This window comes from Nothoprocta perdicaria, unplaced genomic scaffold (genome assembly GCF_003342845.1).
Source record: "Nothoprocta perdicaria isolate Ctin4 unplaced genomic scaffold, notPer1 scaffold_143, whole genome shotgun sequence".
NCBI classification, from domain to species: Eukaryota; Metazoa; Chordata; class Aves; order Tinamiformes; family Tinamidae; genus Nothoprocta; species Nothoprocta perdicaria.
In genome coordinates, this window is record NW_020454572.1 from 868,718 (window position 1) to 895,603 (window position 26,886).

Here is a 26,886-nt window from a genome sequence, read left to right on the forward strand (position 1 = left end):
TTGTGTTACTACTTCAGTTGGAATTTCCAACGTATTCATTAATGTTAATGATTACTTAAAACGGAGTTTTTTATTAAGCGTTGATGCACAGTTTCCTTCACTAAGTGACTTGGGGCTGGCAGGTAGGGCCWGTTAATTTAGTGAAGTTATGACCTCAGATGCTGTTGTAAAAATAACACCTTTGGCCCTGCGGCATCTGCTTATTTCRATGTCAGAAAACATCCCATCTTTCCAGCACCAACACTCCCCGTTACTGAAGACTGCGATGGTGGATCCGCGATGGTGGATCTGGACGTCACCGCCGAGGTGGCTGGACGTGAACCTACCTGCAACCGTGGCCCTGGTACAACCACCTCGCGCCAAAATTCAAAGCCCAGGGTAGGATAAGAACTTCCAGTGAACCTATGTAAATGGAAAGAGGTCTTAAAAAAAAATGCGAATGTCTCAAATTCTGGGATATTTTGCACACACAGTAGTGGATTTTTTTTTTTTTTTTTGGAAGAGGCCTTAAGTATTCCTCCCAGGAAGACTTCAAGCATTTTGGCATGGTGCCTATTAATGCCACTGGGTAAGGCCTCATAGTTGGACACCTTTCCTGACTCTCCTGCCTTCCTAGTGTCAAGCATCTCCTAATCCTGCTTCCGCTGCAACTTCAAATAGAACTCGTGGAAGAAGGATGGAGTTTGCTATTCAAATAACTGAAGGATTGACTCCCATTTGCTCCTCTCAGAGGGCTGTGGGAAGCGGCATCCCAGAGTGAGTCCCACCTGGACTCACTGGAGCTCAAATGCAGGCTTGTTCCGACACGGCTTCCCGCCACGGAGCAGCTCGGGTTGTGATCRACCTGCAAACCTGATCATCGGGTTATGATCGAGCTGTCAGGACGTAGGRCTGTCGTCACCCAAGGGCCGAGATGTGGCTGGGCGCAGGGTGCTCCCCGAGAGGTGCTGTGGTGGTTCCCATGGGCAGAGGTCTGTCTTGGGGTAACCTGCTCCTGGATGTGTGAGCCTGGGGGAAACGGTGGCCGCAGCCTGTGCAGGACCAGGCCTGGGAGCCTCGTTAGGCTGGGCTTTATGTTGCGCTTCTGGTCAGCTTGGGGCCCTGACAACACAGGGATTGCAAAGCGCTGCATTTGCAAGCTCTAAAATACAGTCACAAATACAACTGAGCAGGAACAAATTAGTGTGTTTTTCTTTGCTTTCACCTCTCCTTTTTTAGGGAGCTGCAGTGCTGCTAGCACAGGAAAACACATCCGGTACAGTGGAGACCTCGGAACAAAACCCGAGGTTTCCTGACATTGATCCACAGTTCACTATGGTTTCTTGTGCAGGTTGCCTGAACAATTAGTGGCTGCTCTGGTGGAGCAGAAGTTTTGTTTGTAAAAGCARCTCTTTGGAGAATTGGAGCCCGGCTGCTCTGCCAGCCCATATGGGTCATTTCCTACCAACTTTGGGCTCTTTGTTCTCCTAGGGTCAGAGCTGCTCCCATGATACCCGTGTTACCATTGCAGTCGTCCTGCCTGGCGTGGAAATTTTTCCTACCTTCTTGCCTTCTGCTAGGCTTTATTTGAGAACATATAGCTCGTGTCCCAAAAAAAGCCCCAGGATCCAGAGGGAGCAGGTCTGCGATAGCTGGGGTCAGCTCCAGTTGGTCCCACCATGGTCCTCCCCACAGCACCATTGGCTCTTGTTCTAGGCTGTTGCGAGCCACTTCCACCTGGTGGAAAGCAGAAAACCAGGTGAAAACTCCCTGTAGAAGTTTCATGTAGGAGGAGGAGGCTGGTTTTGAGTGGTAGCTGGTGAACAGCTGGTGGCCTGTTGGAAAACTACAGTGTGACCCATGGTAGGTGTCACCTAAATGGCTTTAAGTATCTAAAAGGAATTTAAAAGAAAATCCTTGCTTTGTAGTACAGGTTCATGCRAAGCTGTTACCACTGAGGTTGGTTACATGGACAAGCCTGCTGCTTCCCATGGTCATGATCCTTCTCCTGGTGCTTCCCATTCRGTGCATGTGGCAGTGGAAGAGCAGCACTTGGAGACTGGAGACAACAGGCTTGTCTAAATGCAGGTTTCCCACCGTACCGCTGCGCCACTTTGGCTCCGTCGGGAGCTTCACTGATAGAACTAGAGGAAACAGCCACAAACTCCCAAAGGTTCTTAAGGAAACTTAAGGAACTTAAGGAAAAAATTCTTGACAGTGAGGGTGCCAGAGCCCTGGCACAGGCTGCCCAGGGAGGCTGTGGAGTCTCCTTCTCTGGAGATCTCCCAAACCTCCTTGGATGCAGCCTGTGCCATGTGCTCTGGGTGACCCTGCAGGAGGGTGTGCAGGGGGCTGGACTAGGTGATCTCTAGAGGTCCCTTTCAACCTTCAGCATTCTGTGATTCTACAGTTCGTTAGGGAAATAGGATAAACTGAAGTCAGAGAATTTCTCTGGTACAGAARTGGGTTGAGCTTGACATTATTCTGCAGTATCTCCTCTGTGGATGCCAGTGTCAAGGCTAGTTTAGGAATTGGCTAGATTATCCACTTACAAATACAGCTTTATTAATCTGTTTTCTTCTGGTAGTCTGGTACATGCCGTGTAGATGGCCGGGTGGAAGGGAAGAGCAGCGCGGTTACCGGTGACGAGCCAACACAGTCCTCCCCCTGGCGCAGCGCCGTAGCGTGGCAGTGACAGGATAATTCCCATGTTTTCCCCTCTCTGTGCTTCCCTGCCCTGCTTTTTGCACTTGCTCAGTWTTGGCGAAGAAGCTGGAAGTGAGCTTGGCGGTTTTAATTGTGGCTTGGCTTTCTTCATCGCTGTTTAAGCAGGAGTTACAGAAACGGCAATTTGAAGGATTTGCRTGCAGCTGCCTGGCTCCTCTGCGTAGCAGTAAGACATCTCCTATGAATGTTTCCTTCCAGAAATCTCTGAGCTCCCTTTCACAATTCATTATCAAATACCTTTCTTAAAAAAAACCCTCATCTGTGTAGAACTAGTCACATATATTTTCTTCCCTTAAGGGAAGCTGTTTCTGATCTCACTGCTTACCATGGGATCGCTTTCAATCCTCCAAATGACCCTTAGCTGCAGAGGTGTAAGGGAACCTGCTTAGCTAACTACCCTCTGTGGCTGTTGAGCTGAAGAGTTCAAGCTGGAAAAGCCTGGTCTAGAAACAGGAATGCACGGAAAGCTCCATGGAGCCGGAGGAGTCGGGTACCTCGGAGGGATGCGCCACACATCCAAGCCCCGATCTCCTCTGGGAATGGGGCTGGATCAGACCTGTCTGATGCTAGACAAGGTGCAGAGCAGATATAAAGCGACCCACRTAGAGGTCTCACTGACTGGTTTGACCCTTTTCTCCCTCTCTTGTGAATAACACATGGACCAAACTCTCAGATGACTTCATGTGTAGGAGAGAGGTCCATGCCAGCGAGGTCCTGCTTGACCCCACCGCAGGCTGCAGCATGCAAAGACCTCGTTAGTTAAACATTAGAATTTGCTTTTCTTCCAGTATTGTAAAGACAAGTCTGATTCACCCCGGTTAAGATTTTGCTGGTTCTTAGCAGAGCCCTGTGCCCATGCTGTGCTTTGGAGGAWATTTTACCTAAACAGAAAGCGAAAACTAACCGTGTTTAAAGTAACTTGTGTTTATACAGGGGCACTTCAAAGGCGCTGTCACTGGCATCTGCCTTTTGCTCCTGTTTGGTGACAGATTCCCGAGTAGCTCAAATGCCCACCGGGGCTGTGAACCAGCTCTGCTGGGGGCTGCTGACTCATTTCCTTATTGCTGCCCATGTGTCTAGCAAATGTTTCTGAAGAGCTCCTTGCACGTGAAAAACAAGCTGCCGCTCCGAGCAGCCCAGTTCTTCTCTCGCTAAATGCTCCAAGCATTTATTTAATCCAGGATTTCTTGTTCYGCAGTCTTATCTCCTGAATGGAGTGCCAGGCAGAAGTGAAATAACATTATTCTGCCGCTCTGTGAGGGCACTAGCTGTCCATGCTGGCTTGAACTTTCCTATATGCTTGCTAAATACAGCCTATGTGTGCGTTGCTGGAGTACAGTATAGCAGAGATTCTGCCAGAGTAGAAAAAGTGCTTGCCAAGCTGCAGTGAATGAGTCTCCAATTAAAAAAAAWTGTTTTATTTCTGTATTTTCTAATGCTGCTCTCGGGGTCTGCAGCTGAGCAGCAAACCTAGCAGTTTTGCAGGGTGCATGAGGCCCTTTTCCCTGTGCCTTACTTGCCACCTGCCCAGGTGCCTTTCCTGGCRTGGAGGTTTAGACCTGGTTTTTCACGTCGTGGCGCGCGGTCCGTGTGAGCACAGAGCCCGCAGCGATGCTGTGAATCAGCACGTTTCACCAGCGCTTTGTGGCCTCTTCCTCTTGCTTTTTGTGGCTCTCGGAAAGAGAACCAGCCGCCAGGGAAATCAATTCACCRCAACGCTTCCTGTGTCTCCCAGGCAGATTGATTTAAATAAGCAGGAGGCTTAGATTTGAATAATTTCAGTCTTGCTTGAACGCTGTCGTAATTTTTTAGAGTTTTCTACTCTGTTTATATTATTTTGCAGCTAAATTTAGCTTTTATATCTAAACTTAGGTGGGTTTTTTTCTGACTAAATTGATACGCGCCGCAATTGATTGAATGTTTGCATTTTAATGCTTGCATCTTAAATGCTTCCATCTTTTTTAATATTGTTTAAAAGTGGCAAGACGTTATCGGCTGGATTACTTTTTCATGCATCGAAGCTGCCCTTGGGTAGAAGTGGAAACTTAAGTAAAATGCAGAAGAACAGTCCTGTTAAAGTAGAGCTGAAATAGTGGATTGAAATACCAGATTAGAAGAATTGTTTTGTGTAGAAAACTTCTTAAACTTGCAAATATATTGATAGAGCTTTCTGGTCACTAGGACCTTTAGAAGTTGATGATAGGTGACTTTTTATAGTTTAGGAACTGGAAAAAAGGCTGTATGTGTGTGTATATGTATTTTTTCCTATGGGATTGAGCTGTTGAAGTGAATGCAGTGGTCACTGCAGCCCTCTCTTGGCTGCCYATGCAGAGCAGCTTTGCGTTTGTCAAACGTTGTTCAGCAGATCCAAGAGGAAGAAACCAAAGGCTGGAAATGGCCATGTGTTGGCGGGTTCCTGAGCTACACCTTCATGGGGCTTTAATAAAGAAACCCCCCTGATGTTYCCCCGTGACCTGGTTGTCCTGCTGTAAGAAATGTCTTTTCACCAACCTCTTTGGATTTGAGACATGGTGCGTTTCCAGCGTTGGTGCTCCGACTTGGGATCTCCATTCCTTGGAGCTACTTTCCTTAGTGCATTTCTGCCTGGATTTGTAACCTGCAGCTTTTTGCACGCCTGCTAATCGGCCCATGATAATAATAAGGGGGGATTTTTTTGAAAGCGATAACTTCCCCCCAGCTCTCCTGTTACGAGAGCAGCTCTAAATGGAATCAGGATGTTGTGTGCTTTCTAGTGCTGCCTAAAAATAACCCCCAGGCCTCTGCCCCAGCTCAGCTGGGGATGCTGAGACTTCGGCGAAATGCTTGGGCTCGATGATCCCGAAGGTCTTTTCCAGCCAGAATGATTCCATGAAAGCTGTTGAACGYGCCAGGCAGGGCCGAGTTCTCCAGTGGGGAATGTGATGCTGTTCCTGAGCCTTTGTCCTGCTGCAGAACTTAATGCCCGTGAGCCCTTTTGTCCCTGCAGAACGGCAGTGCTTTTCCTTCGATGAATTTATAGTAACTTCTGCCTGCACTTTTTGTGTGTATCATGGCAGCAAGGTTAGCTTAGGAACGTTAAGTGGCTCGTGGGAAATGAGCTATTTGCTGATCTAGGAGATCCCTCCGTGTCTTTTCAACCCCAAACCTCGGGCCCTTGAAAGTTGCGTCAAGATCCCGCGCGCGACGCGGCTCCTCTCGGCTCCTGCCTGCCGCGCAGCGGAGCAGCCCGACAGCGTTGGGCACCGCAGACCTTTGTGTTGCAGCGATTTGCGTGGCCGTTCCCGTAGTGTCTGGTTGCCCGAACCCCGTCCTGTTTGACGGGTGGTGCCCAAAGGCCTTTCCGTTGCGTTTCCCATTAAAGCAGTGCAGTGGAGTAGGAGGTGTGGGATGCAGTTGTCACGTTGGCCGCAGTCTCGTGTTCACGCTGTAAATCGTTGTGTTTTGACTGGTGTGGGACCATGCTGATTTTTTGGGGTGCTGGTTAACACTAAAATGCAAGTCATGCAGCCCAGTGTTCCCTAGGAAGGCGGCTGGACTGAGAGCCAGAGTCCCAAAGACTTCCAGCATGCAGGAATCTCATAGCTCATGTTCCTCCCTGCTTTGGTGTGGCAAAACAGTAAGAAAAGAGATGCTGTAAAGGGAATTCAGGAACCTTGCAGGCCTCTTTAAATATAAACATTATAAACACGTCCAGCAATTTATGGAAGTGCTGCTATATTGATAAGCATCCTAAAGATAGCTCCAGACTTGCTCTGCTTCTAGCTTTAAAGAAATGCGGCAGAAAGGAGGAAAAGGAACCACTCTTGCCAGTGTCCTAAAGGAACGAAGAGCAACTTGAAAACAAAAATCTGCCTGTGGTTTGTGGTTAATGCTGGAGCAACCTCTCCGAGGTATTTGATTTTCATTGCCTCTGAGTAGAATAGCTGGCAGGAGCTAAAATTAGCRTGCTTTGCATCCCACCTGTTTGGATGCTCGTCTTATTTTGGCTCTGAGGTGGAATGTGTGAATATAAATCAGGATTAAAGCGCTGTGGCTGYGGCCCGAGAGGCGGGTGCGCGGGGTGCTCCAATTGACTGGGCACGTGTGCCTGCTGCAGCGCTCCGGAGCGCCTGGGAAACATCTTTGGGAGCAATCCCTGCCTTTCTGTGTGGCAAACAGAAGTCGCGAGGCCGCGGATGGAATAATGAAGATAAAGATGGGCTCGTTTGGAGCAGCGTTTGCTCCTTGCACTGAATGCAGCAAGAGCCTTTGGTGTGGGGCTGAGGGGTGGTAACGATCGGGGTACTGTGCACGCACACGAGCACTGGGAGGAGGACCGAGACGTCCACAAATGTGATTGTCAGAGTTGGGTAGCGTTGCCCTGCGTGTGGTTTTGCCGTGGGAGTGGGGACAGGAGCAAGTGGAGCAAGTCTCCCTGAAACCTGCAATGGAAGAGCTGTGCTCCGTGCCTTGGCACTCATCCTAGATTGTAGCTTCGTATGTAATTTCCCCTTAGCTTTTGTACTGAACAGATTTCCCAGGGATTTCTGCAGCTCCAGACCTCGTGTGTCCAGTATGTTGCTCCCTGAGGAGCAAAGGGGGAAGTTTAAGACAACAGGGCCATCTTGGGAGTTAARACTCTATCATGCTAAAAAGCTCTTCTCATTTCTTCTCATTTTCCTGTAAGACCCTTCACAGCACTGGTGCACCCTGTGCTGTTGGCTGCCCCTCTTCCCTGGAAGAGACACTCTGGGCGCTTCTGGTTTGGGGTTAAGGTGGAAAGTCTTTCCAGAAGGTCAGTGCAGGGGCAGGTAGAGCTGGAGCTCTGCTTGAGCAGGTACTTGGTGGCCTTGCCCATGCCCGAGGTGGGGATCCTGCTGTGCTTCCCCACTGTTGGCGCTGGGCTGAGTCCTCTAAGAGCCAATTCTTGCTATCCTGGCAGAAAACCCTAAACGAGCCATTTTCCTACTGTATTGTTGGTGTTTTTGGACTCCTCCATGAGCCAACAGTAAAAGAGAGAGGAGGAGAAAAGCTGAGCAGAATCCTCCCTGCTTTATGCACCAGGTGGGTTTAGCAACCTCCAATAACTTCACTCTTATCTTGGTAGGGGGGGCTTAAGGGCTTGAAAGCCCCTGTACCCCATGCAAGGAGAGGCAGAAACGAGGGGGAGAAGGAGAGCATGTGCAAGAGGGCAGTTGCATGCAGTTTTTCACTCGCCCCTTGCTGCGAAGAACCAAGCAGCCCTGCAGCTTTGTACGGGCATAGCTGGAAGCAAATCACCTGCTGGTAATAAAGGGCACAAAGATGTTTGGTTTTATGTGAGGTTAATGGAATRAGTGTTTTTGCTGGAATTGCACCATGAAGTGCAGTTGCTTTTCACGCCTTGCGAATAAAACTTGAGCTTCTTCTGTCACTCTAGGGCACTGGGTGTTTGCGAGGAGAACGATCTCTGTCCCAGTGGAAAGGCATGTAGTTTACTGCARGTTTTGTTCAGTGGCAAATGTGAACCAAGCAAAAAGTGGCAAATTCTTAAAGTTTTATCCTTCCTCCTTGTTTTTTTTCCTTCTCTGGCTCCCTGTTTGGAAGCCAAAAACTTATTTCTGCCAAATAACAAAGTGCAGGGAAGCCAGGAGCTCAAGAACYGGGTGCTGGTGTGTGATGCACTTACAGCACCGTGATTCAAACAGACTCTATTAAAAGCATGAGTGATCAAGTTCAGAGGTTTTTTGCTGCCGTAACAGTTGTTCCAAGTGCTAAAAATTCACCAGCATTAGCAAATACTTCAGATGTCCCTTAACCGTTTTAATTTGCACTTATTTACTGAGCAGAATGGGATTGSAGGGTCTCCTCTGCTTTGCACCCGACCGCTGTCGCCAGCTTGGCTCGCTCACATGTGAGTCAGCATTGCAGGRTATGGGAGCACAGTTTCCCACAGCTTGGAGTGTGAGATTTTGTGTGTGAGGCTCTATTTTTAAGCCATCCTTTTTTTTTTGTCGCCTAGAATAGCTGTATCTGTTCGTGTTTCCCTTGCCTGTTCCCTGTCTAGTGGTTAACTTGGGAGGAGGATGCAGTTTCTTGGATGGTGGCTTAGCTTGCTCCTCCTTTACCCGACGGTAATCTGAAGCTTACTCGTTTTTCCAGGTGTTTCTTGCTGTGCAGTCTCTGGATTGCTCTGAAACTGCATGTTGCTCCTTGCAAGCTCTGCTGAGCAAATACAGTGGGCAGAGGGCACGGAATATCCCTTTGGAAAGGGAGATTTGGCAGGGAGAACTAGCAGGGGTTACCTGGATTGGCTTGCTTTCTCCTCCCCTTCCTCAAAATCAGTCCTTCAGTATATGAGATATGATAAAAAAAAGAGGTATTTTTAATTTTTCTTTACATCAGCGGAGATGATCAAGTCAAAAGTGGCCCTGTACCTGCCTCTGCTGCACTTTTATTGCAATAGTGAGAGGACGGGGTTGCAGCTGGGAGCGGTAGCCGGTCACCTTGTTCCACGTGTCGGGGTTATCGGCTGGGTTTTATGCCTCTGTGCCTTTAGTACAGCACAGCGCAGTCGTTAAAGATCAGATAAGGTCCCATTTTCCTTCCCTTACTGTTCCCAGAAGAATAAGCCTTGTGTTTTGCAGAGCTGAGGTTCGCTGCACAGGACAGGGAAGACGGGTATTTCAGCGCTGCGTGTTTCAATAAAAGCTCATTCAGGTCTCGCCAGCCTTGGAAATCGAGCCTGGTATCTTCTTGAGGGCATCTTAACATAGAAGTGAGCCTTAATTTGTGGTGGATTTAAAGCAAGAAGCGTTTGGGTTTTGACCAAAATGTGCTCCGGGGAGGYGATTTCTGGCCCTTCCCAATCCTTGAGCTTGCAGGACACGTTCCATCTGCCGGGTCTGCTGCAGGAGGACGGTGCCACCCTATATCCTTTCACAAAGAAACTGTCCTTCACTGAAAGACCAAGACAGCAGCTTCAGTCGAGGGCGTGCTGACTCCCCCTGCTCTCGAAATTAGCTCCATCTGAAGCTTCCAGCTGCTGCAGAATGATTAGGATGGATGCAGAAAATGCAGAAAAAATCACTTCGTAAATTATACGTATTGACCGCAGAGGGATGCACCTTTGGATACCTTTTCCTTTTAGCTGTGTGTTTTGAGTGTCAGTCCTGCAGCCTGAGAGTATTAAGCAGGCTTTTATTGGCCTTTAAAAACAGGTAATTTTGATGTTATCAGAAGTTGGAGGAAATACTGCTTTAGATGGCAGCAGCCTGAGCAAGTTACGCGATCCTTCAGGTGCTGCTTGTTACTCTGTTCTTACTGGAGGGGTAATTCCTGCTGCTTCCTGCTATACAAAAGCGCTTCAGTTCCTCGTGGCTGTAGTGAAGCACTCGGAAGCCTCTGTCCCCCTTGTTTTCCCCTGAACTTCCCTTTGCTTCCTCCGAAGCAGCCGTAGTGCAGATGTTGGCGTGAGGCGTCGCGCAGCGGGCGCGCGCCGGCACTGGGGAACTCATGGGGATGTAGTAAATACTGCGATGTGGTGCGTGAATGTCTGCTCCTCCTGGCATCCTGGAGCAAATCTCAGGTCTGTCTCCTTTTCCTCTTTCAGAGGTATGGAAAAACCTCTTTTAAACCCATTTCTGCCTCGTTCYTGTTTCCCCACAGATGCTTTTTGCCTCCTTAGCTCAGGCAGCCAGGTCGAACACGAGTGCACCTGACGGGTCTCTGTGCTCATAAACGCAGCTCCTGGGCAGTTTGCCTGCTGTGCAGTAAGGCAGCACTAAAGTGCCTGTTACTTCCATCCTTTTGGTACCTGGGTATCATCACTCTTCCTGTGCACTTGTTAAAATTTCCTATTGCTTATGTCAAATTGTTCTCGAAGATGMAAGAGTTGACAGCGTGCTAGTTTCTACAGGTTGATGCTGTTCTGTATGTCACACTCATCGTGTCTGTAGTGAACTGACACTGCTTTTTTTTCTTTTTTTTTTTTCCAGCCAGATAATGAAATCTCTTCAGACTGCAATCATGTAAGTATTGCTTTACTTGAGGCTCTGCTGATTGCGTTTGCACTTGCCTTCCCCCATCAGCCCGGGGTGTTTTGCATAGAGTGTGCAGGAGGAATCAGTGCACACTGGAGTTCTGCACAGCCCTGCGGTGGAAGACAACCCAAAACCAACGCCTATAACCCAGTACAGCAGCATTGGAGGCTGCAGAATGAAGTAGCTCAGGTCTCTGTACGCTGTAGTTTGCTATTGAAGAGGAAGAGAGCAGATATCTCTCCTGTTTCAGGGGTRGAGAGTGGTTCCTGTGAGCTCCTGGGAACAGTGCAGCATGCTCATTTTGGGGAAAAGATGTGAGCAATACTGAGTGTAAACGTTCTTTAGTTTCAGCTGTTAAAGTTGGAGCCTTCTGCATTGCTTTCCCAGCTGCTAAACTCTCAGGCTTGCTTGGAAAATGCAGCTGGCACTAGATTTCTTTCATCGCCCCTCTTTGGCATCCTGGCAGGATTCTCCGCATCAGGATCCTTCCTTGTTTGCTCATGCTTGGACATGAACGGACAAGTGCCCACCTCAGTGACAGGGCTAGTTTCAGGTGTTTGAACAGCTCTATTTTGCTTTATTGGTGGACAATATATTCCAAAAATAAACCCCATCCACGTTGYACAACCAGGAGTTTCCAACTGTGTTTATAAATTAACCTTTAGCACTTTGCCACCTCATTGTGTGGCAGTCATAATTCTCAACTGCTTCCCAGGACTGGATGAGGTGAAAGCACACGGTGTTTTGGGCCTTTGTTTTTTTCGGGTGGGTTTTATTTTGGTTTTTCTTTTTCTTTTCTTTTTTTTTTTTTTTTATGATAGGGTTTAGTGTTAAAAGGCATCTGACATATAATCTGTCAGTTATGCCAACAGAGATTACCTGAATATGAGGAAGAAAATGTGAACCAACATCAGACCTTTGCCCACAGTTCAAATCTCATAATAAGTGTGACCAAACTGTTTTCCGTTTTGATATTAATTTGATTTTCTCACAAAGGTGGAGTAGTTGAATTTCAAAACCTATATAACCTTTCAATTCATTTAACATGTTTAAATGTAACAAGTTTCTAGAGGAGAAAACACATGAGCTAATAGAGAGCCTCCTGGGCAAAAATTTCACCTACTCATTTGTGGAGGTTTAGCTGTCTTAGCTTGTTTTATTTTTCACTTTAGTGCCTCAGGAGGAAATCAGAGATGTGTGTGTATGTGTAGACTGCAACTTGCCCCAAATTAGATGCAAGAGTTAGGCTTTGAAAAGAGCTCATCTCTGTCTTCAGAGGAACAGTCGCCCTGACTGAGACGCTTTGTGGTTGAACATCTAGTGGGTTTTGCTTAGCGAGGTGGGGAGCTTGTAGGCTTTGAAGTACGTGTCTAGCTATAACCCTTGAAAAAGGAAGTGAATAAGGAACCTGCTGCATGTTCTGCTCCCTTTTATGATGAATTTTTGTTAGGTTTTCAGCCTGATATCTGCTCTTGTCGAGACTGTCCCGTTTTGTGGTAGATGGCATGTGTTGAGCGAATAAGCCGTTGTGCAGCTAGGCTAAAGATGTTAGTAAATATGTAGTAGGTAGCAAGTTGGGGCTTTTAGCCTTTCTGTTGTCTTCATTAGATGAATTTTCTTTCAATGGGGCAGCTCGTGACCTTATGGAGCGAGTGTTAGAGCCTGAATTTCTTGAAGAAAATTCTTGTGGAAATAGTTGTCAAGGAGACTTTGCTCTGTGTCGGTTATTGCGCTGCAGAAGGATGATACCGGTTTGGAATACGTGATGCTTCATTCCTTTCCGAAGCAAAATACCTGTTCTTCCTTCTCCATGCCAAGCTCTGAAACCTTCTCCCTCCAAATAATCTCTCTGCAGCTCTTGTGGAACTACAAGCTGAACCTGACTACAGATCCAAAGTTCGAGTCCGTGGCCAGAGAAGTCTGCAAATCYACTATTGCCGAGGTGAGCGGGGAAAAGGAACAGCTGCCCTTGCGGCATTGGGAGCGTTTCCCATTTCTGCACAGCCTCCCTGGGATGATGGTCAGTGGGAATGAAGCTTTGGGGCTCGGGGAAGATGAGAGAAGGTGCATAGTTTCCCCGAGCCCTCAAACACTCCAGATCACCTGCATTGTTCCCYGTGCTTTGCAGTGAATTTGGTTCATGTGAGAAGAGCACAAATTAGCTACAAAAGATTGAGAAAAACCACGCAGCTGAGGGGCATCCCATAGGTTGTCCCTCCTGCCCACTTTAAGCTTGTGTTTCCACTTCTTTTAGCGTAATTAAAGTTAAGGAACGGAAACTTTAATGAGAAAAATGCTTTAGAAAGCCAGAGGATTAAACAGCATGAGGAAAGCAGCTCACCTTCAAGGGTTGTGCTGTGCGTGGAGTTCAGTAGCTCCCAAATGAGAGTGCTGCCATGTCCGTTGAATGCCAGTTTTTGCAGTGGAGGAAAGATGAGTGTTTTCTGTGTGCAACTTTGTTCTATGTCGTGAAACTGCTGCAGAATTTTTTCAGGTATTCTTGAAAATGCTCTTAGCGTGTTTAGTTACCTCTCTTGTGTAACAGCAGTCTGAGAGTGCTGTAAACATCTTTGGGCTCTAAAGACCATGGGAGAAGCGCAGGATTTTAGCTGTGTATTAATTGACAATGTTTCTGTTATCTGACTTGGGGGTGGGTGATGTCCTGAGCTGGTATTTTGCCATTTGGTGCATAGTTAGGTAAGTAACAGTAACTGCATGTGTTAAATCACTTGTTTAATATTGATAAATGTTAAACATTTGTGACAAGTGTCTAAACCATCCCACTGAGTAGCTTTTAGTAGAAATGCCTTAAAATCTTAAGAACTCGCATGCAGAGCGTGAGTTAATTTAGTTAATATTAACGTTTCGATTTGATCCGAGCTAAGGTATTTTCCTGTTGTGTGTTCGATTTTAGAACAAAGTACATCTAGAAGAATAAAGTGTAGGGATGTTCACCTGTGAATTAGTGCCTGTCCCAACTGTGCATTTAAACAATTGCAAATAGACACAGTTCTTGCAGAGGAAGCTGGCTCCACTCTCCCCCTTCCACCCTGTGGTGAATCATATGTGGGTTTTTGACTGAAATGAAGCTCTTTCTGCTATTGCAGAGAAGGCACAATCAACCTTAAACTGCATTTTGCTCATGTGGATTAAATAAAGYCATCCGGCAAATTCCAGCTGCCTTCCAGTCCTGTTTTGAAAACGTTGCATTTTTACTTGTTAATTAGAAAGTAAGTGACTTCATAAACGGAGGCAGGAGGATTGATTTTATTCATTTAGTTGGACCTGTAGGAGTGTGGAGCAGGATGCTCTGAATTCCTCCTTGTTTGAATTAGAGCGTCTCCTTCTAGCAACATCCTCCTCCTAGTAGAGACTATTGGTATCAGAGAAACCTCTGAAATGTTTCAGTGTTTGCTCTTAGTGTTCTCCCCACTCGGTATCTGAACAAGCCCAGGGACACCAGCACAGGGTAAATATCTCAACACAGGGTCTTCCTGAGCTTCAAAGGAGGCTGTGTAATCTCCACATTCCTTGGAGCAAAGAGCACGGCCTTGCTGCGCTGCTCCCRATCCCGGTGTTCCTCTGGRGTTGTCCTCACCGGATAAGCAACCRTGTTTTCCCACTTCTTATTGGAAAGCTGCTTTCAAAATGGCCTTGGCCTTTTACTTCTAAAGGTGACGTTTTGACCTTATAGTCTGCTCTCCTGAGCAGCACGGGCTGTGATTTGTATTGGGAAGCTGTCTGCTCATGTAGGCTGCTCTGCCAGCCTCTGCACGGCTTTCAGCTTYTATTAGCAGTGATTATTTTCTTCTTTTTTGCTTCAGACCACTGAGTAAAATGGTTTAGTATCAGCAATCAGCTCGACGGAGAGCTTGATAAAAACAAATCTGATGAGGGCTTTCCTTTAAGGCAATATTTTTGACTTCTAGACGGGGATAAACAGCTCAATAAATATATTTACTTTTGAATCAATCTCACTTTTAGCCAAGACGCTGTGCTGTACAAGGCAAAATGTTAATGGGGGCCCAAGTATGATTCAGTAATGCTATAATAATATGCTCGGTTTTCTAAGTAAAGGTTGTCAAAGGAGCATTTTTCCCTACAAATCTGCTTGATTGCAGGGATTTAGTGTGAATATTGTGAAAGATGATTAATGGGCCAGAAGACAGATATTCTTCAAGGTCATTGCATTTACTTCAGATATTGACGCAAAGGAAGTATTTCTCATTTCAAAAATATTCAAGTATTCTGACTTGCTGAGAGTTAACCTTAGGCCTGGTGAGCTTTTTTGCTAGCAGTGTTTGAAACTCTAGATACAAGTTTCGGAGCCTGAGGATTCTTTTGAAAAGTTTAAATTCAGTAGCTGCAGCCCCTGTATCCTTAATTTCTTTCTTTAAATTTTCTTTTTTAATTATCTTATTTTTTCCCTTTGAGCAGATCAAAGAGTGTGCGGATGAACCGGTTGGTAAAGGTTTCCTGGTGTCRTGTTTGGTGGACCACAGAGGAAACATCACTGAGTACCAGTGCCATCAGTACATCACCAAAATGACAGCCATCATCTTCAGCGACTACCGGCTCATTTGTGGCTTCATGGATGACTGCAAGGCTGACATCAACCTCCTCAAGTGTGGCAGCATTCGACCCGGAGAAAAGGTATCTAGAGAACATGTGGTTTGTCAGGAGGCAGGTAAAAATGCTTCACTGAGGCTTTGAGGTGTCCTGCAGCACTATATGGTAGTGGGCTTGCAACTTGGAAACTCCGTGTCATGATTAAGCTGTATGAAAAGGCTGTTGCCCTGATACTCTGTAGGTCCTTTTTAGTAARGGGTGTTCCTTGCTTTGGGGAACTGCTGTTTGTAGTGATTACTTTCTCCCTTACTGCGGGGGATCTGGTAGGTAGCTGCCTTTTTGCTTACAYTTGCTAAGGTTGGACTTGGTACGGTGAATCCAAACAATAGGTTTAAATGACTCGTTGCTGGGCTCGTTTCATTTGTGGTCAGCTCTGACGCAGGACAGTTATTGAGGCAATGTGGCCTGTGCTAATTCATTCTGCTTGCTCAGTCYGCAGATGATAGCACAGATCAGGAGTCTTCATTTGTTGCCTTTCCCTTGTGATTTCAGTAGTTCTGACTCTTTAATACTGTACTGTTTTTTTACGGAATAAATCAGTGCCCTTTTGCCCTATAGGAGTTAAGTGGAAGGTCTGTTGCTATTTGACTGTATTGCTGCTGTAATTCCTCACTCTAATATATCAATARTTGCATATGCCAGCTTGACTGTGTGTTCATTAGTCCTCATTAAATCTTCCAGCTTCTATAGCACTCCGTTGCACTAGGAAACTTAGATGGAAGTCAGGGACCAGGCCCGGTTTAGAAAATCTGTGTGCCTTATAGATGTGTTATGTAATGACCATGCAGGAAATAAAAAGAAAGTTTTTGGTAATGAGAAGCAGGGTGGTTTTCAAGGCACTGTCTTTCTCCCTCTATTTCAGTGCAGCTAATGCAGGCAGCTGTTGTGTAGTGCTGCACTGAATGTCTTGTCCTATGGTAAGATTTTATGTTTAGGGATAAAGCTAAAATTAGGCTATAAACTTCTTTACAATGCTTTTTGATTATAGCTYATAGATTTTTAAGAGTCAGGTTCTTAAATGAACTGTTAAGGAGGTGAAATCTGTAGTGAAAAACACACCAGGTTTTGAGGTAATAGAAATTAGAGGCACAGCTATTGAAACATTAGAAATTTTGCCACTTTGAGAAGTTCACTGCTGTAATTCATCTGTAGCACGTTAAACTGGAGTGCACAGCAGAAAGCACAAAGCCAAGGCTAAAAGTAGCCATAGAAGTGGGAGGAACTTGGAGGCCCTGCAGTTTCAGACCAGTAGCGACCGAGTAACTTGCTTTCCAAGGGAAATAAAGGCTGTCTTCCAGCAGGAGGATCTCCTGGATCGTGACTGTTTTGGTAAAATCAGGATGGGAGCAGAAAYGGACTGCAGGAATCCTGAGTCTCTGGGCTGCGTGTGCTGTCCGTGGCCCGACCAAATTAAAATACTTACTGTATTTTAGGAAGACTGCAGCAAGGTGGGTTTCCTGAGGGTAAACCGGGTCTCACGGAGCAGAGGTAAAGACAGTACCAACCTGCCTGCGTGCATCTGTGTAACCTCAAAATGCACGTGCAGCCCGACGTCCCGCTTGCTGCTCTGCGCAAGTACTGCAGCCAGGTAATGCACTAGCAGGAGGTCAGTTTGAGAATGCAGAGATGTTTAGTGGCAAATCAAATGCTGCTGTTTCTGTGGTCCTGATTTTAGCTTTGCTCTGTGCGTTTTGGTATTGCCTAATCATGTGGTGGAATAGCAGGTCACTGCTTGAATTGGACGAGGGCACAGAGGGCACTCGGAGCAAGTTTGCGGATGATCCCAAGCTGGGTGGAGTGGCTGACACTCCCGAGGGCTCTGCTGCCCTTCAGAGGGACCTGGACAGGCTGGAGAGTTGGGCAGAGAGGAACCTCCTGAGGTTCAACAAGGAGGTTGCCAGCAGGTTGAGAGAGGGGATCCTGCCCCTCTGCTCAGCTCTGGTGAGGCYGCCCCTGGAGCATTTGGGGCAGCTCTGGGCTCCCCAGGACAGAAGGGATGTGGAGCTTCTAGAGAGGGTCCAGCAGAGAGTGACAAAGATGATCAAGGGAGTTGGAGCATCTCTCGTATGAGGAAACAYTGAGTGAGCTGGGCCTGTTTAGCCTGGAGAAGGTTGAGAGAAGATGTGATCAATATGTATAAATAGCTGAGGGGAGAATGTAGGGAGGAAGGGGCCAAACTCTTCTCAGTGGTGGCCAGTGACAGGACAAGGGGCAGTGGGTGTAAGTTGAAAACAGGCAGCTCCATCTCCATGTGAGGAGGAACTTCTTCACTGTGAGGGTGCCAGAGCCCTGGCACAGGCTGCCCAGGGAGGCTGTGGAGTCTCCTTCTCTGGAGATCTTCCAAACCCACCTGGATGCCACCCTGTGCTCTGGGTGTCCCTGCTGGACCAGGAAGGTTGGACTGGATGGTCTCTAGAGGTGCCTTCCAACCTCGACCGTTCTGTGATTCTGTGCCACTTTTGTGCCTCAGTGCTCTGAATGCAAGTTGGTTCATGATGAATAGAAGCTGTATGTGGCCAGCCCCACTTTGYTGGCTGTTGATGTTAAGATGTGCAAGGAGCAAGGCCAGAGGCTAAGGAGAAAAGGTGGCCGAGGTAACCACAAGGCACGTGACAAACGGATGCCCACTATGGAGCAGCAAAGCAGATCAATACTAACCTTCTATTGGGGATTTGAGTGTTTTCCTCACTTTCTAGTACCCAGTGCAGACTATTCAGTGGTGGTTTGCAGAAGCAGCAATGTGCTGTATGATTTCTTTTGTTGTGTTGTCATCTTTGGCACTTAGAGCAGTTGAGGTATTTTAGACTGCTATGGAAACAGCTAGAAGTGGCTTTGCCAGCGTCGCTGCTGCTGCTGTTCTTTCTCACTGCTGCTTGCAAGAAATCTCATCTCCCTTGACTCCCATCAGGCTCCTGCTCAGGTTTTGCCTCCCTACTGCGGCTGCAGAGCCGCCCRTGGAGAAAAGGTGAGTGGTCCTCTCGTGCGACCGAGTATAACGGGGCACCTGAGGAGGACGAGGAAAGAGGTGGTTCTTGTGCCTGGAGGTAAGCGCTGCCAGACACTAACTCCATCCCTGTCAAGCTGCTAGGGCCCCTGCTGCTAGTTTGGACTTAGCTGTGCTGAGCTGGGGGTGATTTGCCACCTTGCAAAGGGGCATGAGCCRAAGTTGTACGTCTGCCATAGCCTTTCCTGTAGGATTCCTGGAGCGGCCGTGTCAGAGCATTGTTTTCTCACTTGCTTTATTTGCCTCCTGAGTGCTTTGGCTGTGGTTGGCCTCRCTCTTCCCCTAGTTTCATCCAAGCTCTGAACATGGAGGGGAAGCAAGTCTRAACGGGCAGATAGGAAGCAATTAATTCAGGTTGTTTACTCAGTGCAGCATTATAGGGGTGTTCCAGCAACTGAAGTGCTGAGGTGCTCTTGTACACAAAAGCATTTGTATGAAGTCTGTTTTAAATGTGTCTTAAATCCCTGTAATGCAGGGAAGCGCAGTAGCCAGTACTTCAAGATGATCTGCTCTAATCTAAAACYCATATTTGTGAAATGGTGCCCCAAAAAATAGTGTTTTTTATGTTGCATCTCCATAATACAGCATTAAAAGCTCATATCCTGCATCTATAAATCACCTTCCCTTAGACTATTAAAAATAGTCTTTTATATGTAGCGTGAAGCTGTTGATTAGCAATCTAGACTTGCACTGCAGGACGTTTGGAAGCTGCAGCCCAGCCTAGCAGGAAGAGTCTGGTCTTGTGCCCTCCCGCCCCAGCTGCACGGTGAGTGAATAGCCCTGGCCCTGCCTTCCCTCCCAGCGGCAGCACGGCCAAAACCTGCCCAAGGAAGAGCTTCAGACTGTGGSTTTTCCATCACTGAGTCCTGCCCGCCGCCCCGGGAGTGATGACTACACGTGAGTGACTGCTAAGGTTTGAGAAGTGGAGTTTGTGTTCGCTGTGGYTATGGGTAAATGGCAGTTATAAGTAATATTAGGGCAACATTACCACTGTAGCTGCTGCTCCTTTTGGAATATTTGTATATTTAAAGAGATTTCTCTGAGGGTGCCGATGTCTGGGCAGCGTGTACAGCTGGTAAGCTGCCATTCAAAGCAAAGAGTGAACCCGACTAGGATGTTTTGGGCTTTTTTGTGTGGTTTCTTTTGAGTGCTTTAGAAAACTTTCAGCTCTTAAGCTGCTGCTGTTTGTGGGTTTTATTTATTACGCTGTAATCAGCCTTGTTCTGCTCGTGCTCCTGGCATGGCAGAGTGCAGCTGGGCTCAAGGCTCACTGTGTGGGGAGAAGTTTCACCAAGGCATTCGGAAGAATTCCCAGCTTGGAGTTGTCCCAGCCGTGCTTTATGGCGCTCGCTGCCTTTGGTGCCGGGCTGAGCAATTCAATATCAAGCACATGTACATGCTTTGCTGCGTCCCTCCATAGCAGTATCCTCTGGCGGCAGATTAGCATGGATTAAGGCCTTGGATCAAGCARTCAAAGAGAAGATTTCCCTCTTTGTCCAGAAACAYTTGCAGAGGCCATGAAGAAAGATGYGTTTCAGAAAAAGGCACGGTTTTAGAAGAATTGGGCCTTCTGTGKAGTTRTGTGGCTGAGATARCATGGTTGGCCTGGGGAACAGCACCAGGTCACAGCAGCTTTGCCCAACTCTTCAGCTACTCTTGAACACTTTGGAATATTTTATTCCCCCCGGTGGAAGAATCATCCCTGAGGAGCCAAGGTTGGGCCACGCTTTGCTACTTGTCCTTGCCCAAACCAAAGGCTTGGCCCACCGTGGAGCAACCATGGTTTTTCTYTGCCCAGTGTGTTCTCAGTGTGATGCTGCTGCCCGCTGTTGCCATGGAGCCAGGAGAGCTTTGTCAGATTAATGATAATTTGGCCATTTTGGTAAGCTGCTCTAAGCAGTGTGACTAAGCAGTGATAATCTAATTAAGCTGCATCAAAACAAGCTGGAGAGCCTTGGAGGGGGTGGTAGCGCTCTGCCCAGCAGCTCGTCGGCTACATCTAAAGGTGGCAGCTGGGGACGTCGCAGGTCAAGGTGACTGAACGAGGWGGAGATGAGGAAAGCAGAAGATGAACTTAGTTGGCTTGGCTGACCCTGACTTGGAGCCTGGTTGTAGTCACCAGTTTTGACTCAGATGAAGAGTCTTTCACGGGCTTAAAAAATATTGTTTCTGTGCAAGATATGGATGTATATGCAGTAATACGTGTGTCATCTATGTGTAGAAGGTCTGTGGCTTGATTTACATGGTGATTTTCCAGAATCCTGGATCACTTACTCGTATATGTGGTCAACTGCAGAGTATGCTCTTTCCCTTTGCTGTAGGATGCCCACTCGCAAGGAGAGGTGGTGGCATGCCTGGAGAAAGGCCTGGTGAAAGAGGCCGAGGAGACCAATCCGCGAATCCAGGTGTCTGATCAGTGCAAGAAAGCAATTCTGCGCGTGGCCGAGCTCTCCTCGGACGACTTCCACTTGGACCGGCACCTCTACTTCGCCTGCCGAGACGACAGGGAGCGGTTTTGTGAAAACGTGAGTACTTCCTTCTTGCCGTCCCTTCTACCTTAATCCATTAAAAATTGGGTGATAAAGAAGGAGATGGGATTGGAGCCTGAGCACGGTGTAATACTGCGAACAGGCACCTCTTAGTTGTCACTTTGTAAGAATTCTTGTTTTCATTTCACTAATAAAAAGTGTTATGGGTTTTGCTGGCTTGATGAACGGAATTGACTTCTCAACAGCTTGATGGGCCTCAGACCTGGAGTGGACAGTGGGGAGCCTCTCGAGTCGGGAGAGGAGGCCAAGGCGAGTGGCTCCTGCCTCCTGCTCGATCGCATGAGACGAGTCTCTGCTTGCAGCACTCCTTGCTGCTGGAGCATGAGACTGAAGAGCTGCGCTGCTCAGTTCCTGTTATCTTGAATCAGCTGAGGGGTTTCTCACTAAAAGGCTGATGAACCAGATCAGAGCGGGGAAAAAAAAAAAGAATTGTCAACAATATCTTTTTCTCTGTGCTACAGAAATCACCACAGTTGGTTCCATCCAGTGCTAGCTTTAATATATTCGTAGCTTAAAAGGAAATCTGTATTTTTTTCTCTTTTGGCGTAGTTTAACCTGCTTGTTCAGCACAATGTGACTTGTCCTTAATGGCTCATCTTACTGTTCTGTTTCACAGACACAGGCTGGGGAAGGCCGAGTTTACAAGTGCCTGTTTAACCACAAGTTTGAGGAATCAATGAGTGAAAAGGTAGGTACCTGTCTCAGGGGGGCAAATCCTTAAGGCAGAAATCATCAGATCATTCATCAGCCCCGACTGCGTTAGTCTTGTCCTGTGTTGAGGAAAATCCGTCATCTCCGTGGCCAGATAACAGACTCCTTTCACAGCTGCCTTTGCCTTGATGGGCTCTTGTTTCCAGCTACATTCTGATGACTTGAATTAACTGTGTGCAAGATGAAGCCTTTAAAGTTGAAGGATGTAAATAAATCAAAGCTACTCTTGGGTGGGTAATTTGGGAAGGTAGACTTGGAGCTCAAGTGGCCGTGTGGTGATTAAGTGTTTAAAGTGGCATCATGCTGAGGTAAGCCTGTATAAATCCTATCCTAGCGTACGRGTTGGAAACAAATTGTCTAAATATCTCAATGTATGTTGAGCTGTATGGGTATTTCACGTGTTTGTTTTCCAGGCTATAATTATCTGACTGTTAAGCAGCAAGTTGTGTGGGCAAGACGTACAATTCAGAGTTACTGGATTTCTCCTTAATTTTTTCTGCCTGAAGATTTTAACCAAAAAAAAAAAAAAAAAAAAAAAAAAGGCTGATCTGTAAAGTCAATCCCTAGAAGAATTTGCTTATAGCTCTAGTGGTGTGGGTGGTTTAGGAAGGCAGCAGTCTGTGAAATCACCGAAATCAGTGGTTTCAGAAGCAGCATCACAGTGATAGAAAGGAGACAGAGTTCTAGTCTGAAAGGATGCAAAGATGTTTTATCTGTGAAGCTCCACCAAAGGAGGCAGATTCAGAGSCCTGCAGGGATCGGACTTATTTCCTTTTCTTTAACTGCAACAGCTATCTGAAAGTTTAATTCCAGTTAACAAATTCACTGCTGAGGAAGGAGTCCCTGAGGGCTCGAAGCAAAGATTATTTTATCCAAGSATGTTCCTGAGACGGAGTGCTCCTTTTTTTGCTTAGTTTGTTTTTGGCTGTACAGAAAGTGCTTTGCATGCTGAGCTGCGTGACTTAAGATGTGAGAGGTTGGGCATTTAGATGAAGCTGCAGCAAGTTAGTTGATAGGAAGGGAGGAGTGGGTGTGTTTTGCAGAGCAGGATGAATGTCCCAGCTGATTCCCACCTGTGTGGCTACCACAGCTGGACTGTGCACAAACCCACTGGCTTTGCAGAGCTGTTAGTAAAAAGTTGCTCCTTGTTAAAAGTGTCCGGAGCTGCACACACAGAGGACAGCTGATTAGCAGGCCACCTGCTTGGTGCCCTCCTAGGGTTTTTCAAAGCCCTTTTGGGATGGAGTTAAGGGGTTGTTCTTGCAGCGCTGGGGTTGTGGGTCTAGTTTGGTCACAGAGCATCCTCACGAGCCACAGCACGTTGGGATAAAATGGCTAGAAATTGCTGTGAGTAGACTGCATATTGGTGCTGTCATCAGTTTGGCACGTTACAGTGCAGATGTGAGGAACGTAGCCTTTTGGAAATGTGGCTGGGAAAAATTGTTTCTYGAGGGCACAGGGTGAGCATGGGGTAAATGTCAGCAACTGATCTCAGCTACTGCGAGTTGAGTCACACTTTCAGCCCTAGCTCCTCACAGAAAGCTGGAGGGATGTGTGGCTCTAAGAAAGGCATCACTCCTGTGCAGCTCCTTTAAAACCCTTCATCTGTTGACCTCGGGTGTGGGTTGTTCACTGCGCGACAGCCGAATTTAACTGCGATCCAGCTTAAACTATGAGTTTTAGGGCAGAAGCTGTTCTTTGAATCCCAAAGAATTGAGAGCCATATGTGTCTTTGAGCTGTCCCAACACGTGTCTCCCGCAGTGTCGTGACGCATTGACAACCCGCCAGAAGCTGATTGCCCARGACTACAAAGTGAGTTACTCGCTGGCCAAGTCCTGCAAGAGTGACCTGAAGAAGTATCGCTGTAACGTGGAGAACCTTCCGCGCTCCCGAGAAGCCCGGCTTTCCTACCTGCTCATGTGCCTCGAGTCTGCTGTGCACAGAGGTAAGGGCAGCTTGTCCAAGTGACGTAGGGGCTTGCTGGGGTCTTGGTTTTTAGAAGCKTGTGTGGGACTTTGGGCTAGCAGCTGCAGTGTGCATTTATAGCCACCTTCTCCAAGTAAACTGAAATGTTGGGTCACAGAAAGGCAAGTTTTCTCATCATGCTGCTTTCATCCCTTACTTYGAAGCTTATCTAAAAATAGCTAGGAAACTTCCGAGAATGGCTCTTATTGTGSAGGCAGGATGCTTAAAATGCAACATAGCAGAGCCCCCTTGAACCAATGACATGTAATTGCAAATTCCTTTCTTCACTGTGAGTTCAGACAAGTTTTCTTCCTCTCCTTTGTGGAGTAAACAGTAAATATGCTAGTAGCTTAAAAAGCAGCACAGGCAGCTTGTTTAACCTCACTCAGTGAAAGCCAGAGGTATTCAAATCTATGCAGCTCACACTCCTTTAGTAGCTTGAGAAAATGCTTTATTTCTGTGACCCCTRCTGAGGTTTTGCTGTGTAGAAGGAAAGTGCATGCCATGGTGTTTCCCAAGGGGTTACAGGGCACCACAGTAGCACCAAGTTAGAAGTTCTCTGTGAAATTGCCCTACTGTGTAAAATTTTTTATATCCTCTGCATCCGTATTGGAGGCCCTTCTGCCTTCTTTTGTTTTGTTTTCGTTACAGTGTTTGCAAGCTGCTGTTCTGATGTAGGATCCCCATCATACAGGGATTTTACTCCTAKGAATAGATGGGGGGCACCCACAGCAAAAAGAGGCCATCCCATTCCTTTGGATTTGAACTGATTTTCATTGCATCCTGATAAAGCTGCTCAGGAGCAAATYTCCATATTTATTAAAGCTAAATTTCCATACTGTTAACTGCTGTTAGTTTGCCTAAGTGYAGCTTTTAAATTAGTAGAGGTGCTTCCCTTTGTGCAGTGGAAAAACAACCACCTGAAAGGATAGGACATGGATAACCTGTACCAGCCCCCCGGAGGGTATTTGAGTCTTTCTCCAGAAGCAGTCACCACCTGTAGACTCCAACATAAGATTCTCTTGATTGTTCAGGAGTTCCCTCTTTGAAAGCCTGGTGTGKCACTTGGGGAATGGTTCATTTACGAGCTGTGTTGAATGACAGGAGTTGTGTTGAGGGACACTTGGCTTAACCTCCAGTGAGTCTGCTCGTGTCTGCAGGCTGCTCTGATGTTGTCCAGAACATGGATATGGTTCCTWATCTGCTGCTGTGGAAGCACCAAAGCCCTTGGTCCAGACGGGCTCTGCTGAGCGCTGCCACGAACTCGTGTCTTCCTCTCTTGCCTCAGGTCGACAAGTGAGCAGCGAGTGCCAGGGTGAAATGCTGGACTACAGGCGCATGCTGATGGAGGACTTCTCCCTGAGCCCGGAGATCATCCTGAGCTGCCGAGGGGAGATCGAGCACCACTGCTCGGGCCTGCACCGCAAGGGGCGCACCCTGCACTGCCTCATGAAAGTGGTCCGAGGGGAGAAGGGGAACGTGGGCCTCAACTGTCAGCAGGCAGTAAGCTGCTTTCCTGCCGTTTCCCGTCGGAGCTGGGGGGTTGTTCAGGTTTTAGGCTCGCTGTGAAGATGGTGCTAGCAGCAYGTTAGTGATGCTCTTTCCGTTTTTCCTTTTTTCCTTTATTTTTTTCTTCTTTGGATTTCATGTTTCATCTCCAGGTGTTCATTTCTAGCACTTCTCAAGTCACCTCGTTCTCTCCTGCGTGTAGTATATAGGGAAACTTTTGTTCGTGTAAGTTAAAAAAATTCTCTCCCCCTATGCCCTGTCCTTGAAAATGCACATTGTTGGTTTTTCTCCTGTTTTCACTTGGCTTGAATGATGGAAATGGAACTTCACTGACTGCTATGATGAACTGCTCTTCATTTCAGTTGCAACTATTGAAAGAAATGGTCTTTCTTCTCTAAAATACTTCTTAAGAATAGAGTGGTTGTTTCAGYCCAGATTGGTCTTGTGTTTAGTCTTTTCAAATTGAAAGCAATTACTTACTGTTTCTCCCAGCTCATTAATGCTGCTTGAGGTGATATTATGTTTGTACTTGATACCTGCTGTTAATGACCCTTCAGCTTCTCTATGCAAACTGAGCCTGGAAAAGGGACATGGCTGAGGAATAATATACAGAATTTATTGCTAACATAGCAGTTTGAGGAGATGGGTGCTCTTGACCTCCTGCAATAGCCCATTTTCAGTTTAAAGGTAGCTTAAAGCCCGAGGCCAGGGTATTGCCAACACGTGTGTGTGTTAGCGAAGATAAATGAACGAAGAGCTGGAGAAATTTTATTTTCAAGCACTGGGTGATTGTGTGCTGAAGCTTCCTYTGTTTAAACAGAGGTGTGTTGGTGCAGCAGCTGTGTGTTTTGAGTCATATCTGCAGTGAGTTATGCTTTACAGCAGTTGTGTGGACAAACTGCATGCTTGTTGCTGGTTTTCAGCTGTGAAGCCGAACTGCTGCCACAGAACTTGGTTATCCAAAAATTACTCGGAGATTGTTTCTGCTTGGGAGTAAATCCTGGTCGGAGTAAGGCACAGGTTAAGGCAGAGAACCTCCCAAAGCAAGTGGAGATGTGAGACTTTGGGGGAAAGAGAGGGACTTCTGTAGAAATCTATAGGCTTTTTCCATAGCTGCTCTTACAACTCTGTTTATCTAGAGGAAGCTGGTGAAGCAGCAGGGCTTGCCAAGGACTGTCCTTTAAACGGAATGACTTGTGCTCTGTCCTCTGTACAAAAGACAACAGGAGCAAATTAAATGTTAATTTTATAAAATGTGATTAGCTTGCCAAGATTTTTGTGGGCAGAAGGAAAGAAATGATTGCAAGAATAAGGTAAGTGTTCCAATGGCCTGGGTTCCTGAGGAGTGATATAATGCTCTTACACRGCTGCCTTCAGCTTCAGAAGTACCTACATCTTTTCCTGTCAATATTCTGTAYGGGAATGGTGATGCTTAGATTGGCCACAGTTGTCTCAGCTGTCACCTCTTGTTCGTTGTAGTTTGTTTAGCTGGAAAGAGCTTCCTGCTTTTACTTCTATGGTAGGTCAGTTGGTTTGTAAGGAAGACACAATACATATTTAGCATGAATATATAGGTTGTCCTCTACAAATAACACCCTATTAGCATTTGTAACAGGAGGAGTTCTTGTGCATACTGAGGGTGATGGATATGAGATGGGACCATAGATCATCASAGAGCAAATATATATGACCCTTAATTGTGAGCCCCAGCACGTATAGGGTCTATGGCTGCAAGAAGTCAGGTTAAACACGATGGTGTGTGGCAGCTATGGTGTAATAAAGTCCCATGGAAGTAATATTTTGTATAGAGCC

The 26,886-nt window shown here is 46.8% G+C and overlaps 1 protein-coding gene across 1 annotated transcript in view; it reads left to right on the plus strand.

Annotated features, from left to right (window-relative positions):
• Positions 1 to 26,886, plus strand: part of GLG1 (golgi glycoprotein 1) — a 61,712-nt gene that overhangs the window by 12,580 nt on the left and 22,246 nt on the right. The window contains exons 3-9 of the mRNA XM_026034338.1: positions 10,662 to 10,694; positions 12,562 to 12,648; positions 15,144 to 15,359; positions 20,661 to 20,864; positions 21,505 to 21,576; positions 23,362 to 23,545; positions 24,854 to 25,068. Of these exons, the coding sequence (XP_025890123.1) occupies positions 10,662 to 10,694; positions 12,562 to 12,648; positions 15,144 to 15,359; positions 20,661 to 20,864; positions 21,505 to 21,576; positions 23,362 to 23,545; positions 24,854 to 25,068 (1,011 nt within the window). The remainder of the gene's footprint in view (positions 1 to 10,661; positions 10,695 to 12,561; positions 12,649 to 15,143; positions 15,360 to 20,660; positions 20,865 to 21,504; positions 21,577 to 23,361; positions 23,546 to 24,853; positions 25,069 to 26,886) is intronic.